Source organism: Neofelis nebulosa, chromosome 3, assembly GCF_028018385.1.
Source record: "Neofelis nebulosa isolate mNeoNeb1 chromosome 3, mNeoNeb1.pri, whole genome shotgun sequence".
NCBI classification, from domain to species: domain Eukaryota; kingdom Metazoa; phylum Chordata; class Mammalia; order Carnivora; family Felidae; genus Neofelis; species Neofelis nebulosa.
Genome location: NC_080784.1, coordinates 29,720,747 through 29,741,914, shown reverse-complemented (window position 1 = coordinate 29,741,914; position 21,168 = coordinate 29,720,747). Strand labels below are relative to the sequence as shown.

General features: G+C 37.9%; 1 protein-coding gene across 6 annotated transcripts in view; it reads right to left on the bottom strand.

The window, feature by feature from the left end:
- The window catches only part of WRN (WRN RecQ like helicase), a 154,065-nt gene that overhangs the window by 60,009 nt on the left and 72,888 nt on the right, over window positions 1-21,168 (bottom strand). For all 6 annotated transcript variants that reach the window (XM_058720211.1, XM_058720213.1, XM_058720212.1 and 3 more), the window contains 3 exons: window positions 19,249-19,331; window positions 15,012-15,118; window positions 3,132-3,319 (listed from right to left, as the gene is read on the bottom strand). In XM_058720211.1, coding sequence (XP_058576194.1) covers window positions 3,132-3,319; window positions 15,012-15,118; window positions 19,249-19,331 — 378 coding nt within the window. The remainder of the gene's footprint in view (window positions 1-3,131; window positions 3,320-15,011; window positions 15,119-19,248; window positions 19,332-21,168) is intronic.

Below are 21,168 nucleotides of genomic sequence, written 5' to 3'. Positions count from 1 at the left end.
GAACTAAATAAAGGGAGAAAGAGATATATCTGTAATAATTGCAGATTTTAACATGTGTCTTAGGAAAGACACTTTAAATCAAAGGAGAACACTGCCTAAAAAATGGATATACTGTGTACCTATTTCTGCACAAAGCTAACAACAAAAGCTGGCAGTGCACATCTGCACGGCACAGAGAACAGAAGGGTATATATAAAGTGCCCAGACGTCAACAGTGATGATACGTGAGGAATCAGATGGGAAGATCTAAGTACTCTGGAATTTATGTGCATCTGTAGTGTTCACATCGATATTAAGACTGTGTATCACTTTCTACACTAAAAAAAGGTAAAAAATACACAAAAATTTGAACTTATAGAGCAGAAGAATCAAAGGTGTAAAAATCTCTATTACAAAAGGATTCATTACTGAGGTGCCTGAGTGGCTCAGGTAGCAATGCCTCTGACTCTTTATTTTGGCTCAGGTCACGTTCTCACAGTTGTGAGATCTAGAGTTCCGCTTTGGGAGTGGGCATGCAGCCTGCTTAAGATTCTCTCTTTCCCTCTCCCACTGACCCTCCCCCACTTGCGCTCTTTTTCTCTCTCCCCCTCATCTCTCTCTCTTTCAAAAAAAAGGGGGGGGTTTATTACTTCACCAAGTGGTTTACTAAACATTGTTATTTCCTCACAACAATTTCTGGGAGGGGAAAAAAAACATCTATCTTCATCTAATCACTAAATTAGATAGATGAGAGGCTTGTCTACCCAATTTCAATGTATCGTGATTATAGAAAACAAAGTCAGGATTTAACAAACATGTTAGCTCAATGACTAGAAAAAAAATGGTAGAATTAAATAAAGGGAATAAAATGGAAATAAAAGGCAACACTCTGAAGTCTTAATTACCCTCCATCTAATTATTGCTCATTAAGGGAAAAATTTCTCTTTGCCTATGATCTACAGAAAGCATTCTGACTCTCAATGGTTGGCTGCTACCATACTGTTCTTGAAGTATTGAAAATGGGATGCAAAAATCTTTTTTGCTTTGCTCTCAGAAAAACCGCGTCATATTAAATACAAAAATCTTGGATGGTCTTGGATGTCAGGCTAAGGATTCTGGTCTTTAGTCTCAGGAAAGAGGGAGGCACCAGAGAGAAATGCCAAGACTCAGGGATGTACTTTCAGATGGCGAATCTGAAAATTGTGTAAAGAAGAAGCAAGGAGGAACCCTGGGGTTGGGGGGGAGTTTGATAACAGTCTGGGCTAAGGGACCTTCACTGGCAGAATTAACATGGAAGATGGTAAGAGAACATTTACATAAGATATCATAAAAGGACAATACAGTCCAAAAGATAAAATGTCACACACACACACACACACACACACACACACACACACACACACACACACAAAGGCAAACAGTTTCAAAAGAAGAAGGTTATTAGGGGAAGGCCACTGAGATTGAGAAAAATATGGATGGGAGAGGAGATCAAAGATTAGGAGAATAGATAATGATCCCACTGTTAAAAGACTCTAGCCTAGAATAAGCAGCCTTCTTCAAGAGAATGTTTTCCCTCTAGGGTACAAAAGAAGTTAAGTGCAATGAGTACTCACTTCAGAGAGATCTCTAGCACAGCCAGAGTACTCAGAATATATTCATTACTTTCTTGTTTTATTTTTTTTTAATGTTTATTTATTTTGAGAGACACAGCCAGGGAGAGGTAGAGAGAGAGGGAGAGGAAATCCCAAGCAGGCTCCACATTGTCAGTGCAGAGCCCAACGTGGGGCTCTATCTCATGAACCTGTGAGATCATGACCTGACCTGAGCTGAAATCAAGAGTCGGATGCTTAACCAACTGAGCCACCCAGGCACCCCTCTTGTTTTATCTTTTATTTATTTTTAAAAATATTTTATTTTTAAGAAATCTCTACACCTAATGTGGGGCTCGAACTCACAACCCTGAGATCAAGAACTGCATGCTCTACTGACAGAGCAAGACAGGCGTCCCCATTACTTTCTTGTTTTAATCTAAATGTAGTACAATCAAGCCAATAACAAATCCTACATTAAAACTCATCCTAAAGGACCCCAGTAGTCCTTAAGGAAGAAACTAATGACGTTCTTTAAACTCTATTTGCCTAGATTTGTTTTATCTTTGTGTTGGTAGGACAAACATTATTTTCATGAATTCTGACTTAACACATTTCATAACATGACAGTTATAAGATTTTCACCAACGAGACAGATCGGGGAAATAAGGCAAAGGAAAGCTTCTTAGCATATATATAAAATGCCTCCAAACAAAACAAAAAGGACAAAGTACTAGTGACAGTTTCTTCATCAGTAAAATGAAAATAATATGTAGCTTATTGAGCAGTTACAAGGATTACTACATCATTTACATAAAGCACCTACGAGAGTCCTTGGCACATAGTAAGGGCTCAAAAGTACTTATCAATAAGATGGCTTTTAAAATTCCCTAATACTCATGGTGCCTGGGTGGCTCTGTAGGTTGAGTGTCCGACTTCTGCTCAGGTCATGATCTCACGGTTTGTGGGTTCAAGGCCCAAATCAGGCTCTGTGCTAACAGCTCAGATTCTGTGTGTGTGTGTGTCTGCCCCTCCCCTGCACACTCTCTCTCTCAAAAGTTAATAAACATTAAAAAAATTTTTTTAATAAATAAATAAAATTCCTTAATACTCAATTAGTTAGATAATTAGCAAACTAGATAGAATTCAGAAAAAAGACTCAGTTATTTTTGTTGTTTACTTATCAATTATTAAGAGTATCGGTGTGTCTGGCTGGTTCAGTCAGTAGAACATGTGACTCATGATCTCAGGATCATTGGTTCAAGCCCCACATTGGGTGTAAAGTTTAGTTAAAAAAAAAAAAAAAAAAAAAAGAGCATATATCCTGTTCAAGTAAAATTAAGTAGAAAAATACCAGATGAATTCGTTTCTGACTTCAGAAATAGGCTATTTACTCAGTCACTGTCTTGTTAATATGACATCACACTTGACTTGAATCAAAGCTAAGTAGAATTTGAAATATGTTAAATATGAATTAGAAGAAAATAGTAAAAAATAAATAAATAAAACAAAAATTTAAGAAGGAAATAGTTCACCAAAATTTATCAGCCATGAATTCTTCACCTTGTCTTTTGGACAAGAAATTGCTTTAGATCCTGAAGGATGTTTCCTGATTTTCGTCCAACTTCCAAATACAAATTTGGTCGATCAAAACCAGTACAGGTAATCTGAGGATTCTTCAGTTTTAAGCAATGTATAATGTCTTCCCGGATTGAAGAACTTGCAGTGGCAGTGACTGCAACAATTGGAACCTAAATGAAATAAAACTGATTTGTCAGAAAGGAGAGCACTCATTACTTCCTAACATTTCTACCACCGTCTTACAAAGAGACTGGACAACAATTATATGAGGAACAATGTTAAAAATATAACTTTAATATTACTTTTTCAAAGAAGAAAAAGAAAACTTCCTACTTACTTGTTTCTCAGCCTTCATAATACATTTACTTTTTAAAAATCAGAAATCATTTGGGGCACCTAGGTGGCTCAGTTGGTTAAGTATCTGTCTCTTGACATTGGCTCAGGTCATGATCTCACCATTTGTGAGATCAAGCCCTGCATCAGGCTCTGCATTGACAGTGAGGAGCCTGCTTGGAATTCTCTCTCTCTTTCTCTCTCTCCCTCTCCCACCACCATTTCTCTCTCTCTCTCTCTCACACCTCCCTCACTTGTGTGCATACATGAACTCACTCTCTCAAAATAAACATTAAAAAAATCTTAAAAAAATCATAAATCACTTAAACACTAAATCCATACGATTTTTCAATACAATCTACCTATTAGCTATCTAACTCTTCATTTATTATTTTGTAAACATTTATTATATTTATAATAGTGCTGATATGTCATATGTTATACCTTATTTTTTATTAATCTGTGATTCACAAATCATAAACCTTTCATTCACTGAAAATCTAACTATACAAAGCAGTAAGTCTTTTTTTTTTTTTGTCTCCTATATTGTATATATTGGTTTATGGCTTCTCAGATCTAGAAACACAGCTCTTAATGACCTGGATAACCTCTCTCCAGTTCACTAAGTTAATGATTGCATACAATACATAAGAGGAGTACATAAAATGAAACATCTATTATTAATTGGTTCCTTGAGCAACCAACTCATGTTCTATTTTTAGTCTAGAAAAGACTTAACTTAAAAGGTTAGCAGCCAAAACAGGAGACATGCAAGGTACTGAGAAAAACATGAACATGTAATCTTTCAGAAATTCTAAAGTAGGATAACAATATACCTCCCATGAAACTATATTCAATATTTTTGTCCCTATTATCACAGTGAGCTATAATTAATTATGCTATTATTTTATATTCAGAAAAAAATGGAGTAAGTCTTCAAGTTCTTCCTAAATCATTAAGCTGTTCTATATCCAAGAATACAACTTTCTAAAAATACTTTTTGTGGTCTCTTACAAACAAAATAAATGATATCCTCAGAAAATAGCTCTTTAGATGCCCTGCATGTAACTCACAAATCAGTTTAAGCAATCATCCTCATGTAAGTGAAAGTTTATGGGCAATTTGTAAAAAAGCAATTATAGAATTTGGAAAACAAGATACAATTTACTAAACACTACAAAGTACTTTTACAATCAATATAGCTTTACTGAATTAAAAATTATTTCAGGGCACCTGGGTGGCTCAGGTGGTTAAAGCATTCGACTAGGGCTCAGGTCATGATCTTGTGGTTTGTGGGTTCAAGCCCTGCGTTGGGCTCTCTACTGACAGCTCCGAGCCTGGAGCCTGATTCTGTTTCTGTGTCTCCCTCTTTCTGCCTCTCCCCAGCTGGCACTCTCTCTCTCAAAAATAAATAAGCATTATAAAATTTGTTTTTTTAATTTTTTTTTGGGACAGAGAGAGACAGAGCATGAACGGGGGAGGGGCAGAGAGAGAGGGAGACACAGAATCGGAAGCAGGCTCCAGGCTCAGAGCCATCAGCCCAGAGCCTGACGCAGGGCTCAAACTCACGGACCGCGAGATGGTGACCTGGCTGAAGTCGGACGCTTAACCGACTGCGCCACCCAGGCGCCCCTAAAATTTTTTTTTTTTTAATTATCTCAAAGCTCATATAAAAAAATGAAGTCTGGAAGTAGTTTTTTTTAATGGAAAAAAAAAAAAAAGAGACCACAACCAGTGTGACCCAGTTATTTGCATTTTTGCATTCTCTATCCTTAAATTCTATGAAATTATTTAAATGTGTTATTTTTTAATGTTTATTTATTTATTTTGAGAGAGAGAAAGAGAGATTGAGAGCAACCTCTCTCTCGAGCAGAGGTGGGGGGAGGGGGGAGACTCCCAAGCAGGCTCCATGCTGCCAGCACAGAGTCCAACATGGGGCTTGAACCGACAAACCGCAAGATTATGGGGCCGAGCTGATATCAAGAGTTGGATGGGGGCGCCTGGATGGCGCAGTCGGTTAAGCGTCCGACTTCAGCCAGGTCACGATCTCGCGGTCCGTGAGTTCGAGCCCCGCGTCAGGCTCTGGGCTGATGGCTCGGAGCCTGGAGCCTGTTTCCGATTCTGTGTCTCCCTCTCTCTCTGCCCCTCCCCCGTTCATGCTCTGTCTCTCTCTGTCCCAAAAATAAATAAAAAACATAAAAAAATTAAAAAAAAAAAAAAAAGAGTTGGATGTTTAACCAACTGAGCACTCAGGTGCCCCTAAATGTGTGAAATATCATTAAATGTTTTAATTAAATTTAAAATTTTTATTTTTTTTCAATGTTTTTTATTTTTGGGACAGAGAGAGACAGAGCATGAACGGGGGAGGGGCAGAGAGAGAGGGAGACACAGAATCGGAAGCAGGCTCCGAGCCATCAGCCCAGAGCCTGACGCGGGGCTCGAACTCACGGACCGCGAGATCGTGACCTGGCTGAAGTCCGACATTTAACCGACTGCGCCACCCAGGCGCCCCTTAAATTTAAAATTTTTAATTAAATTATTTAAAAATTAACCCCCCAAATTAACTTCCTTGAGTTTTGGCTTATAATCAGACTGTTCTCTGAAGTTAGAGAGTGCCATGTATAACAACTTATAAATGAATAGGCCAATTTATAAAGAATTTAGTTTCTCTAACCAAGCTTAGAGAATATATATACATATATATGGAAAGTTCAAACATTAGAAGCTCCTAGGACATGTACATTCTCACTTTTTTTTTTTAATGTTTATTTTTTTAGAGAGAAAGAGACAGAGTGTGAGTGAGTGAGGGGCAGAGAGAGAGGGAGACACAGAATCTGAAGCAGGCTCCAGGCTCTGAGCTATCAGCACAGAGCCCAATACGGGGCTTGAACTCACAAACTGAGCTGAAGTCTGATGCTTAATCGACTGAGCCACCCAGGTGCCCCGAGGAATGTCTTCTCACCCTTACAACAACAAAGCACTTTCATCAATTTAAGTGCTTTATTCAAACAATTCATAAATGCACTAAGAAAATACTTGTTGCTTAACTACATATGCAGAGAAAGACAGATGTTTTCAGGATACAAAGAGTAAGAGGGTATGGTCTGTTTTTCTAAACAGTATAATGTATGAGTGAATAGGCAATGCATTTCTGAAAATAAGAAATTAAGCAATGAACAGAACACCTCTTGAAGAAGTTAATAGAAAAGTCAGGCAAAAGAGCAGCATGGTAGTGAAAAATATCTGGTGTAGTCAGTTGCCTGAGTTCAAATCCTGTCTTTTTTGTCACTAACGAGGTGTGAGAGTTTGAGCTGTTTATTTCACTCTCTAAACTTTGGTTTCCTCATCTATAAAATGGCAACAATAACAGCAATCTCATAAAGTCACTGTGAAGACCAGAGGACAACAGGACATGTAATGTGCTGCACATAATGCATGGTACACAGTAAGCACCCGAAAAGTTTCAGCCATTACTGATGTTGTCATCGCATAATGGGAAAGATTCTAGACAAGAACTCCAGAGCCCTAGGCGCTAATCCAAGATTTGCCACTGACTTCGGCGAGGTCTTCTCTTGGCCTCGGTTTTTTTCTCTAAAATATGATATGTACTGGGCTCCACAATGTTAGACTCTCTTCTAACTCAAAATTCCCATGTTGCCACTAGAAATGCCCTATGCCAGCGACCCGCTAATGATAAAAAATCACCGTAAATGCACTCTTTTGCCTCAAGCACTCTAGAAAGTCAGTCACAGTTAAGAATGCTGCTTCCACAACTAGAAAATAGAAGTAATGGAATATATTAATTTTTTAAAAATTTTTAATATTTATTTTTGAGAGAGAGAGAGAGCGAGTGCATGAGCAGGGGAGAAGCAGAGAAAGAGACACAGAATCCGAAGCAGGCTCCAGGCTCTGAGCTGTCAGCACAGAGCCCAATGTGGGGCCCCAACCCCTAAGCTGTGAGATCATGATCCGAGCCAAAGTCAGACGCTCAACCAACTGAGCAACCCAGGTGTCCCTGGAATATATTAAATTAAAAGAAAATAGTTATTTCCTTCCACTTCAGAAATGAATAGAATCTGTTCTCTTAGAAGTCTGTGGTACCTTATGATGTTTAAAATTTATAAATGAGAGTGAAGCCTGGAAATAGCACACAGGCTGGTTATGAGACAGGTGATCACACATCCTGGTTTCCAGGGACACTCTGGTTTATGCTGTCTTCACAGCATAAATATTAATAGTTTGTAATCTCTAACATTCCAAAGCAAACTGATTTAGGCAATAAATTATGGTGTCACCTAGTCATATCAAGTTCTTAATTCATGAAAACTCTTACTCTTTAAGTTGGAAAATTTGGCTTCTTTGGAAATAAGTACCAGGTTTTGTTAAAACAGGCAAAAAATATAAGTTAATCTTATGACTATATATTTAGGAATGATTCAGTCCTAGACTTCAATGGTATAGCACCTACAGATTCAGAGAAGTATGACTATTCCATCTGCTTCTAAATTTGGGTCGTGTTGCTAATTCTCACTTGGTACTGCATAATATCATGCTTCATTCATGCAGCCATTCACTCAGTCCAAGTAATTACTGAGTGCCTGCATGCCATCTTTGGGAAAGGCTGGGGGAGGAAGGAATGGAAAGAATCAACAAGTCTCACGGATCTCACGGTTCCTTCTCCTTGAATCTTAGAGAATTTTAAGACTGGTGTAGAGCTTTCTGCCTGGTTGCTCTTTCTGAGACTCACTTTGTCTCATTCTCTCCACATGGGAATCTTTATGCCAAGTGGTTTAGTGATTTCTTTGCTATTTTTAAACTCATTGAAATCATATGGTGTGAAGCTGCATCGGCTGTCCCAGTGTGACTGTAACTAGAAAGAGGAGAAAAGCACAGACAACCGTGAGGAAAATGAGAGTCCTACAACCACCAGGTGGCATTTCTCGCCACCTAGCTAATCAGCAGGATTTGTGAAAACACTAGGGGGAAAGGTTTTCTCAGCCATTGTTTGACAAACATCCTGTGCTATACTGAACCATCACAAGAAATGAAAATGATCCAATGGAGTCCACAGCCAGATATAATAAAAGATTTAATTCACCACTGAAAAGTGTTTAAGAACTGCATAAAATACTTAAAACTCCTCTAACACAATCCTTTTGGAATCAAAGGCCTGGGAAAGGATTACAGAAAACAATCTTCCTATTTTCCAAAAGCTTACTTTAAACCATTCTAAATTAATGGAAAGCAGACCTTGAGGCACACTGAACCCACTGACTTTTACCACACATATATCTTTTTCCTCTATTATACTACTAACTACTATTAACACTGCTAATATTCCTATTATATTAATTCTATTCTGTAGAATTCTATATTAATTCTATATTAATCTATTATTAGTCTATTATTAATCTAAACTAATTCTATATTAATCTATTCTATTAATATTTGTACTGTTCCACACACCATTTACTGTTTGGTACTAGTGTTTCTACTTTTATAGGTACAGATCTAAACTCCCTTATTGGACTATGAGCTACTTCAGAGCAGAAGCTACACCTATGTTTTTTTTACTTCTTTCAAATCACTTGTTTGAGAAACTAGCAGTGTCCCACTGTGAAACTACGGCCCAACTCCACCACTATCCGCGTGGGAAGGGGACTTCTCTGATTCTTGGCTTTCTCATCAGAATTCATTTATTCATTTAACTAAGTATTTTATGGAGCATCCACTATGTGCCCAGTCCTATTCTTGATGATACGAGCAAGACTATCAACAGCCTGTCCCCACAGAGAATATCCTAGTGGGGACTCACAGACAATAGACAAAATGTAACACAGTAAGTTAAACAGTGGTAAGTGCTTTTAAAAAACAGCAAAGGAATAGGAGGAATATTGAAATGTTGGAGGGAGGAATTGATTTAAAAATTTAATATGGTGGCCCAGGAGGCCTAAACGAAAAAGTAGTATTTCAGCAAAGACCTGAGAGAAGTAAGGGATCACCCCATGTGAATTATCTGGGTGAAGAGTATTCAGGGAGAGGGAAGAGCGGGAACAAAGCCCTATCGCGAGAGCATGCTCCGTTGAAGAATATCAAAGAGAATGTGGTCAGGACGCGGCAAATGAGGAGACAAGTAGAGAATCAAGTCAAAGACAAGATGAAAGACCAGACCACGTAAGACATGGTAGTGAGTTCTGTCATTATTTAGAGAGAAAAGGTCCACTGCTAGAGGATTTTCAGCAGAAGACATAACCTATCTGACTCATTCTAAAAGGATCACTCTAGATGCTGGGTTAATAGACTGAAGGAGGGAAAGAGTGGAAGGAGGAAGACCAACGAGGAGGCTACTGCTTCAGGGAGATGGAGATGGTGGCTGGTACCAGGGCGGTGACAGAGATCAAGAGAGAAATTACTAGATTCTGTACATATCCTGAAGATCTCATGAGATTTCCTCACTGTTTAAATGGGTGGAGGGGCGTCCAAGTGGCTCAGTGGGTTAAGCACCTGACTTTTGATTTCAGCTCAGGTCATGAGTTCAAGCTCCGAGTTGAGCTCTGTCCGAACAAATCCTCTCTCTTGGGATCCTCTCTCTCCCTCTCTCTTTCTGCACCCGCCCCCCTCCGGCCCACCGCCTCTCAAAAATAAATAAATAAAAACGTTTAAAATAAATAAATACATCAACATGGGGGAGGTAGAGTATGAGAAAAAAGGAAGAGTTGAAAATTTTAAGTTTATTTATTTTGAGAGAGAGTGAGGGAAGGGCAGAGAAAGAGAGAGAGAGAGAGAGAGAGAGGGAAAAGAGGAAGAGAATTCCAAGCAGGCTCTGCACTGCCAGTGAGAAGCCCAATTCGGGGCTGTATCTCAGGAACCATGGATCATGACCTGAGCAGAAATCAAGAGTTGGATGTTTAACTGACTGAGCCACCCAGGAACCTTGAAGAGTTGAAAATTTTTGGCCTGAGCACCAGAAGGATAGGCTGCTATTAAATGACATGGGGGAGGGGTGCATGGGTGGGTCAGTCGGTCATGTATCTGCCTCTTGGTTTCAGCTTAGGTCACAGTCTCACAGTTGGTGAGTTCGAGTCCCACAACAGGCTCTGTGCTGACAGTATGAAACCTGCTTGGGATTCTGTCTCCCTCTCTTTCTCTGCCCATGCTTGCTCTCTACCTCTCTCTCTCAAGAGTAAGTTTGAAATGTCATTAAGTATCTAAGTAGAGAGATGTTGAGTAGGCAGTTACATTTAAATAAGTGTGTGTGTGTGTGTGTGTGTGTGTGTGTATTTTATAAAATGGTTAAAATAAAAAATAGTGATAATACCAAATGCTAGCAAGGAGGCAAAGAAACTGGATCACTCACACCTTGCTGGTATTAACTGAGTCGGGGGATATAAATTTGGGAGTTGTCAACATATAGATGGTATTTAAAGCCGTATGTTAGATCAAATGACCTAGGTGGGTAAGTGCAAATAAGGAGGAGAATTAAGTCCAAGGACTAAGGTTTCAGGCAGGCCAATGTTAAAAGTGCAGGGAGCTTAGATGAAACAAGCAGAGTATGAAGAGACAGGAAGGAAGGAAGAGAACCAGGAGAATCTGCTAACTTGGTGACAGGTGAAAAACTGTTTCAAGAAGGTAATCAAGATAATAATCTTGCTGACTTGTTGTGAGGCTTAACCAAGACGAAAGCATTGACCCCAGGGCCAGTCCCATAGTTGGAGCTCAATTCAGTCTAGTTTGATTCTCTCTCAGTATATACTTGTAACTGGTACATTCAAGTTTTTTTCTTGTTTTTACTTTATTTTATTTTATTTTAATGTCTGTTCTAACCAAATTTTTATGAGAAGAGCTAACAAAAAGAAGCCCTTAATTTTGCTACCTAGGGGCGCCTGAGTGCTTCAGTTGATTAAGTGTACAACTTCAGCTCAGGTCATGATCTCACAGTTCATGAATTTGAGCCCCATGTTGGGCTCTGTGCTAACAGCTCAGAACCTTGAGCCTGCTTCAGATTCTTGTCTCCCTCTCTCTCTGCTCCTCCCCTGCTCATTCTGTCTCTCAAAAATAAACGTAAAAAAAAAATTTTGCTACCTAGAAGCATAATTAATATGCAATGGAAATAAACTACACTCTACCAAAAGAATAACAAACAATCTCGGTCTTTCTTTCTTTCTTTCTTTCTTTCTTTCTTTCTTTCTTTCTTTCTTTCTTTCTTTTTTACAATCTCTGTTTTTCTAAGTTTAGTCACACAACTGTTAAATCTTGGACTCTGACAACATACGTGATAGCTTCACTACTATGTGGCAAACCTAAACATAAGTCGACCTTGTTTATTCATTCAAAATTAATACAGTAGACTAGAGAACCCAGAAATAGATTCATCCAAATATACCCAAATGATTTTTAACAAAGTGTCACAAGCTGCTCAATAGAAGAGGGACAGACAGACATTTCAACAACTGGTTTCAAGCAACTAGATAGACATCTACAGGCAAAAAAATGAACCTCAATCTAAACCTCACACATTACACAAAATATAACTCAAAATGCATCATGGACTTGAAATCTTCAGGATCTAGGGTTAGGTGGAGAGCACAATACAAGAAAAAACTGATGAACTGGACTTTATCACAACTAAAAATGTTTGCCATGTGAAAAACACTTTGAAGAAAATGAAAAAACAGCTACAAATTGGAAGAAAATATTTACAAACCATGTATCTGACCAAGGATTCATACCTATCTACAATAAAACACTTTCAATAGTAAAAATAAATACATAAATAAATAAATAGGTAAATCCAATTAAATCAGGCATTTCACAAAAGAGGCAATTAGTATATAAGATGTCATCATCAGCCATTAAAGAAATGCAAATTAAAAACACAACAGGCTAATCCTCCACACTTATCAAAATGGCTAACCATATATGGGGTGCCTGGGTGTCTCAGCCAGTTGAGTGTCTGACTCTTGCTTTCAGCTCAGGTCATGATCCCAGGGTCATGGGATCAAGATCCAGGTGGGACTCTGTACTGGTTATGTGCCTGCTTAAGATTCTCTCTCTCTCCCCCCCCTCAGCCTCTCTCTCCTGCTCATGCTCTCTCTCTCTCTAAAATGAGATTTTTAAAAAAACTGTATTTAATGGCTAACACAGAGGCAACTGGGTGGCTCAGTCAGTTAAGCGTCCAACTTCGGCTCAGGTCATGATCTCGTGGTTCATGAGTTTGAGCCCTGCATTGGGCTCTGGGCTGACAGCTTGGAGCCTGGAGGCTGCTTCAGATTCTGTGTCTCCCTCTCTCTCTGCTCTCCTCCATTTCACTCCAACACTCCATCCCTCTCTCTCTCCCTCTCTCTCTCAAAAATAAATGAACATTAAAAAAAAATGGCTAACACCAAATGCTGGCAAGGATGGCGAGAAACTGAGTCACTCAAACACTGCTGGCAGGAATGTAAAATGGTAAAGCCACTCTGGAAAACAGTTTGGCAGTTCCTTAAAAAAACTACATATGGGGCATCTGGGTGGCTCAGTTGGTTGAGTGCCCAACTTCCGCTCACGTCATGATCTTGCGGTCCGTGAGTTCGAGCCGTGTGTCCAGCTCTGTGCTGACAGCTCAGAGCCTGGAACCTGCTTTGGATTCTGTGACTCCCTCTCTCCCTGCACCTCCTCTGCTCGTGCTCTCTCTCTCAAAAATAAATAAACATTAAAAAAAAAAAAAAAAAAAAAACCCTACACATGCACTTACTATAGGACCAGCAACTGCATTCCTGGGCATCTGCCCTAAAGAAATAAAAACTTATGGTCACTGTTTACATACTTGCCAAATGAAGGACTTCTGGGTTGTACACAAATGTCACAGCAGCACTATTCATAAAATGCAAAAACTGGAAACAACACAAAAGTTCTTCAACAGGCAAATGGTTAAACTAACTGTGGTACAGCCACACAATAGAATACTATGCAGCAATAAAATGGAACTTTTGATTTACACACCAACTTGGGTGGATCTCAAGGGAATTATGCTGAGTGGAAAAAGGCAATTCAAATAGGTGACAGACTGTACGATTCCATTTATAGAACATTCTCAAAATAAAATTATAAAGATGGAGACCAGATGAGTGGTCACCAGAAGTTAGGGTTGGGGGAGGATGGGGGGGATGGCTGGAAAAGAACAGCTTCAGGAGGCTTGTGTTAATGGAGCAGTTCTGTGTCTTGATTGCCGGGATAGTTTTACAAATCTACATATGGGATAAAATTGTACAGAACAATACACACACGCACACACACGTACTTATAAAACCAGTGAAATAAGTATAAACTGTGGAGACTGACTAGTTTTGACATTGTACTACAGTTATGCAAGATGTTACCATTGGGGACATTGTGTGAAAGGTACACAGACCCTCATTGTACATTTTTTTTACAACTGCCTGTGAATCCATAATTCTTTAATATAAAAAATAAACTGTTGCCATTACTTTCAGTTTTCAAGCCATTCATATAAAACATGCCATTCATGTACTTATTTAGAAATTTGCTCTTCTTTATAATTAGGGAAGAAGTGGAGTTCTAATACTAAAAACTTTATTAAAACCTCTTTAGTTCATTTTCCAGGTTTTCAATATGATGCAAGAAAAGATAACCATGCTTTCACAGCATCCTAGAGGAAAAGGACATTGCATAACACCTCATTGAGACAGCATGGGAGACCTAAACATGTTCTCAAGTAGTGTCTGTCGGGGCACCTGGGTGACTCAGTTGGTTAAGCGTCTGACTTCAGCTCAGCTCATGATCTCACAGTTCGTGGGTTCAAGCCCAGCATTGGGCTCTGTGCTGACAGCTCAGAGCCTGGAACCTGCTTCAGGTTCTGTGGCTCCCTCACTCTCTGCCCTCCCCCACTCATGCTCTCTATCTCTTAAAAATGAATACATGTTAAAAAAAATTTTTTTTTAAGTAGTGTCTATGTTCTACAGGTCAAATATGGCCCATAGCCTTATTATGGCCCACAAGAAAATAATTTTTACATCTGTTTAAACTTTATTTATTTGTTTCGAGAGAGGGGGTAGGAGGGACAGAGAGAGAGAGAGAGAGAGAGAGAGAGAGAGCAAGAGCGAGAGAATTCCAAACAGGCTCTGCAATGACAGTGCAGGGCTCGAACTCACGAACTGAGAGATCATGACCTGAGCAAAAGTCAAACACTTAACCTACTGAGACACTCAGGTGACCCAGTTTTTTCATTTTTAAAGGGTTGTAAAAAAAGAAAAATATGGACAAAGACCATACATGGCCCATAAAGCCTAAAATATTTATTACCTGGTTCTTTCAGTAAAAGTATACCAATCTCTGCTTTGTGGTATACCTCAATAAATTATATGCCAACCTTAGAAGAAAGTCAAAGTCAGAATTTTTTTAAATCTTTCCTCTGCTTACACCATCCATTTGTCCTTCATAGAGAAGCCCTCAGCCTGATAACAATTCCCCAATCCTGGACTCTCCTTTGTTAAGAACGTCATTTCAAGACACCGCACTTGGCAAGTTTACCGTGGGGAGTGCTTTCTTTAGGGAGCCCAAAGTCCTGAATGAATTCCTGAAATCATGTCCCCATTCAGAAATACAGTGAGCCTCATCCACAGCAATAAGTGTAATACCTATAAAGTGAAAAATATAAAAATGGGGAAAATAAAGTTTAAAAAGAAGCAATAAATTCATCTAAATCAATTATCACCTTTACTTCAAATATATAAATATCACAGAAAGGAAAATAAATAACTCAAATCAAAGTATTTGGTTCATATAAAAATATAAGCATAAACAACATCAGGTAACACCAAAAATCATTATGAAACAGAGGATGGGAGAAACATGGATAAAGGCACATGGATAAAAGAAGGAAACATTGATTCAAACAACATTATTTATTAGATTTCAGCTTTCATCATTATTCCTCAAAGAAATGAATTACTTACTATTACTTTGTCCTCAAAACTATCACTCATGAACCACTTGCAATGATACTGTCTTAAAAAAGAAGAGCTGCTTTTTTCTCTCTCTCTCTCTGGTAATACTTTCAATTTTATCTTATCGATTAGCTATCAAAAGAGACAGAAAGAGCACATTCCTACTGAGATGAAGCACATCATCGTCCATGACTGATCACATATCATACTGCAGAGAGTTCCTCTGAAATGCCAATATTGGAAGACAGGATGACATCCACATTTTCTATTGTAAGATGGTAAGAACTAAATCTCAGTATGTACCATGCAGGTAATTCGTTCTTTCCTTCCCTAGCAACCCCTCCACTCTGCCCCCCACCACACACCCACATTGAAACAGAATCAACAGTGTGTACTAATACATTTCAGAACAGGCTTTATTAGGGGCGCCTGGGTGGCGCAGTCGGTTAAGCGTCCGACTTCAGCCAGGTCACGATCTCGCGGTCCGTGAGTTCGAGCCCCGCGTCAGGCTCTGGGCTGATGGCTCGGAGCCTGGAGCCTGTTTCCGATTCTGTGTCTCCCTCTCTCTCTGCCCCTCCCCCGTTCATGCTCTGTCTCTCTCTGTCCCAAAAATAAATTTAAAAAAACGTTGAAAAAAAAAATTAAAAAAAAAAAAAAAAAAAAAGAACAGGCTTTATTGTATAACCATCCATTAAAATGTCTTTAGATGTTTCAAAGTAATGACAGTAGTGCTTTCGCCTTCCATTACCAAATTAATACTTAAGACAAAAATAATTTTGTCCTTCAGTGGAGATGATCACCACTTGATACTTATTTGAGTATTAATCATTTTCTGCCATTAGGAGGGCAATTACAAATATGTGTTCTAGAGTCAGACTACCTGGATGCAGAACCTGGCTCCAGCACTAACATTTGTATTAACTTAAACAAGTTACTTAAGTTTCCGATGGTCAATTTCCCACAAATAAAAGGTAGAAAATAATAGTACTTAACATTTTTTACTTACTCTGAAGATTAAATTAGATCATTCACTTAAAATGCTAAGACAGAGCCTGGCATAAAAGCCGAATTAAAAAAACAAAACAAAACACTAAACTATTACAGTTATTAAATGCCCACTCTGATCCAAACACTCTGCTAGGAAAAGATCAATGAAATGTACTCTGTGACCTTGAGAAGCTCACGATTCTACCCGAGGAGACAGACCAGCAAATAAACAATTATAATTCAGTGAGATTACCAAATAACAACAGAGATGAAAGAGAAAGCAAAACAGTAAACCTACTAAATATGAATACAGGTTGATTAGTATCAAAATTCTCTGGCTGCTACTGTGTAACTGGGAAAAATTCAATGTTACCACTAATTTGGGCTTTAGAAACTAAATGACCCAGATTTTAAATGAAATAGGTTAAAATAAACATGATGGCTCCTCTTTTAAAACCTTCCTTAAAATTACAGGTTTGAAAAAAAAAAATTATACGTTTGACTAAATATCTCTTCATGGAGCTGAACTTTGTCCCTTACCATCAGTTTTAGCAAGCTTTTGCTAACTTTAACTTTATATTTTTTAATGTTTATTTATTTATTTTTGAGAGAGAGAGAGAGTGGGAGAGGGTCACAGAGAGGGAGACAGAATCCCAAGCAGGCTCCACACCAGCAGTGCTGAGCACGATGTGGGGCTCAAACTCACAGCCCATGAGATCATGACCTGAGCCAAAACCAAGAGTCAGACACTTGACTGACTGAGCCATTCAGGCGCCCCAACGATTTTTACTTTAAATTTGCAAGTCCAAGTGTCTGCCCAAGTCCTATACATATTTCATTTTGGCTTATCTGTCACTCAAGCCTTATTTCTAAAGTCAAAAGACAATTACAAGTGTGTTTGGTTTTAAGGAGTCTCCATAAAACATTATGTTTGCTGCTTCTGTTACACATGCATACTACTTAAATAATGTAACATAAAAAGCATAAATCTGATTAGCTAAATGTCAGACTACTGTACAAACAGAATTCTGAGCAGATTCACTTTTGCAAGCATTTTACAATTTCCTGCAAACAAAAGCCAAAGAAAAATCTTTCAAAAAGAATTTATGCCCTTTTGTTCAACATTGAGAGTCAACCAAAACGAGCATTTTCATCCATCCTATGCAGAGTATTCTGCTCTAATGACTGCAGTGTTCATAATTTAATCCATTACAAAAAATTAAAAATAGAGAATCAGAACTAGTTGTCAAAGGATCTAAGCAAATTTTTAAGCTAATAACTAATTAACTCCATCACAGAAACAAAGCAAATATTGAAATGGAACAAAACATATGCAGCTCCCCATGAACACAGATCCAGCTTTTGGTAGAAAACAATAAAATTCCTACACCTAGGGTATTTAGGCTTAATCTGAAGTGAAATATCCTTAAGAGTTCCACACAACTGAATAGAGGACACACCAAATTTGTCTTCCATGAAAGGCAAAAATATGCCAATAAGGGATACGATACTGATAATATCTTTGATAACGTATTTAATCAAATGTTAACTTCTGCCCTCATTCTTTTGTTGGTATTTAATACATACTAAAAAGACACAAATTTGTTTTCATTAAGTTGTTACAAAAATTATTAAATGCATTCCTAGAAGTATATGCTACTAACCATTAAATGAGATGTTGCAATGTTGAAAATTTACCTACCCAGAATTATTTTAATATATAATTATTCAGTGAGACCAAATAATAGAAAACTAAGACTGGTTAGTTGAGCTGAATGTTTGCACGATGAGCTACGCTATGATTGCAATTCTTGGATAGCTTATTCTAGCCAGCAAGAAGGAAAAAAAAGCAGACAAAAATTTTTAAAGTACAGGGGCGCCTGGGTGGCGCAGTCGGTTAAGCGTCCGACTTCAGCCAGGTCACGATCTCACGGTCCGTGAGTTCGAGCCCCGCGTCGGGCTCTGGGCTGATGGCTCAGAGCCTGGAGCCTGTTTCCGATTCTGTGTCTCCCTCTCTCTCTGCCCCTCCCCCGTTCATGCTCTGTCTCTCTCTGTCCCCAAAATAAATAAAAAACGTTGAAAAAAAAAAAAAATTTAAAAAAAATAAAAAAATTAAAAAAAAATTTTTAAAGTACAAAAAAAAAAAAAAAAAAAAAATAGGGCACCAGCTGTTGACTAATTCTGTATTTACATTTTCTAGGAAATAAGCTCTGACTTACTATCTAACTTTTTAAAATCACACTCGCTGGTGGCAAATAATCAAAGTTACTGTGGTTTTCAACCTTGACTACAAATCAGAATCACTCGTGAAAAACCACAGGGGCCAGGGTCCCACCACAGGCATGTTGAATCAGAATTTTCAGGTTTGGAGGATACTACATTGTTCTCAAGTTTGAAAAGTGATTCTCATGAACAAGAGTGGAGAACAACTATGTTGATTTAATTCAGATTCAGAATATGAAAAAAAGGAAATTATAATTTCACAGAATCTAAAAATCAACATTTATTTAATAATACATTTAAATTCCTACTGTGTGCCAGGCACTGCGCTAGGGCATTTTTGCCCCCAAAATGTTTATAGTCTAGCAGAAGAAAAGAGATCTATAAACAGGCAATTATAATACAGGAGCCTAATTTCTATGGCAGAAGGAATTTTAGGTACTTAGAATAAGACAGGGAAGACACCAAGTTGCAAAGTCAGAGATTTCCTGGAGGAAATAATGTTTGAAATAAACTTTAACAGAAGTGAAATCCAATATCCATTCATATATTTAACTTTAGAGGATAACTCCATTAAATAAGCACTTATAAAAAGATCCTATCATACCACTTACCAATATTAGCCTCAAGTTGCTGGAGTAGGCTCAAGTTACCTGAACAGAATTCTGGAGTTATATACACAATTTGATATTTGCCTCTGAAAAATAAACAAACAAAAAAAGAAATAGAAAAGGAAATATACTACAATAAAGAAAACAATCATCCAATGAATTACAACTTAAAACCATAATACCTGATAAATTTTTAAATAATACATTATACCACTCAAAACTAAATGAACATTACAAGTGTGTGTATATATCCACATGTATTAGTTCTCTGATTCTACTTCAACACATCAAAATAAACAGTGGCAAAGAGTACTCAGGAAGTCCTCAGCATTAAGGTGACATTAGAAGCCAGGTCCTGATTTCCAGCAGTTTAGCCCCAAAACAATAGTGTTTGAGTTAAACAGTTAAGCCTGTGGTAAACCTTCTATGTGTTGGCAATCCACTCACATACCATCCTCCTTGGAGAATTACAACCCATTATCCTACCACCGACTCCCTCCCCATGATTAAATCCATAGTGCCCAAGTTTCTCCTACGTATTTTGCTCTCTTGCCTAAATATATCTTCTTGGGCCAGGGTTCAGCACTGTATCAATGTCACATCAACTGGTCTCTGTCCTAGAATTTGGAGTTCCAACCAAGAACAACCAGTCAGTCTCTGCAAATGACAAGACCTGTAATTTGTGAAAAAAAAGGAGCTGCAGGGCAGTCTTCTCTATCTTATGACTAGAAAAGCAGAAAATGCTTATCTCCTCCGAGAGAAGAATTGAGGAGACACAGAGAGGCCATGGATAAAAAAAAGCCTTATTGTATTTTTGATACCCAATTCAAAGTCTCTTCCTAACGGCTGGCTAATTCGTGTTCAGTGTGACCCATGAGACATTCCTATATCCTTAATATAAAATTCATTATTTGCTTAAGCTAGCTTGACTTTTTTCTATTCTGGGCAGACAGAATCCTAACTAAACAATGTTTGTAATAAAGTTTAGGTCTAGGGCATTTAAAATATATAGAGTCTCCTTTTCATTCTACTAAGTGAAGACATAAAGTTAAATAGAACGAAAACTTAATTTCCTATATAAAAAGACTTTAAAACATTTCATCTACTGTGTGCTAGGCATAGTGCTTTTATTAGGAATTAGGAACAAAACAACTAGGAACAAAATAGATAAGCTTTTAATCTCATGAAATTAATTCAATATTCTAATTAACACAAGAAAACAGTATAAATAACAAGTTCTGATGTCAGCCTGCCCAAGGTTTGAATCTCAATTCTACTTCTTACAAGCTAAGTGATTTTAACTTCAGTGTGCCTCAGTTTCTTAAATGTAATGTAGTAATGATAATTATAAAGACAACTAATTCAACACAAATCTACACTGAAGGTAAATCCAATCAAATTCCACTGGCATTTGAGTTGAAAAGGTAATTTTGAAATACTTATGGAATGTTCACTTTGGCAGCACATATACTGAAATACTTAAGGAAATACAAAGGACCTAGAAAAGACAAAAAACTTTGAAATAAAAGAACAAAATCAGAAGACTTATACTACCTGATTTCAAGGCTTATTACAAAGCTACAGTAATGAAGACACCAATCCAGATAGGCAAACAGATTGATGGAACAAAGACTGTAGCAAAAGACCCACATGTATGTAGTCATTTTGTTTTTGACAAAGGTACAAAGGCAATTCAATAGAGAAAGGATAGTATCTTCCACAAAGAGAGCTGGAACCAATTGGATATCCTTAAGAGAAAATAAGTTGTAATCAGTAACTGGTACGATACACAAAATTTACATTAAATGGGTTATAGACCTAAATGTAAAACTTAAAACTGTAACACTTTTAGGAGAAAATATAAAAGAAAGTCCCCATGATCCTGAGTTAGGCAAAGGCTTCTTAGATTCCACACCAAAAGCA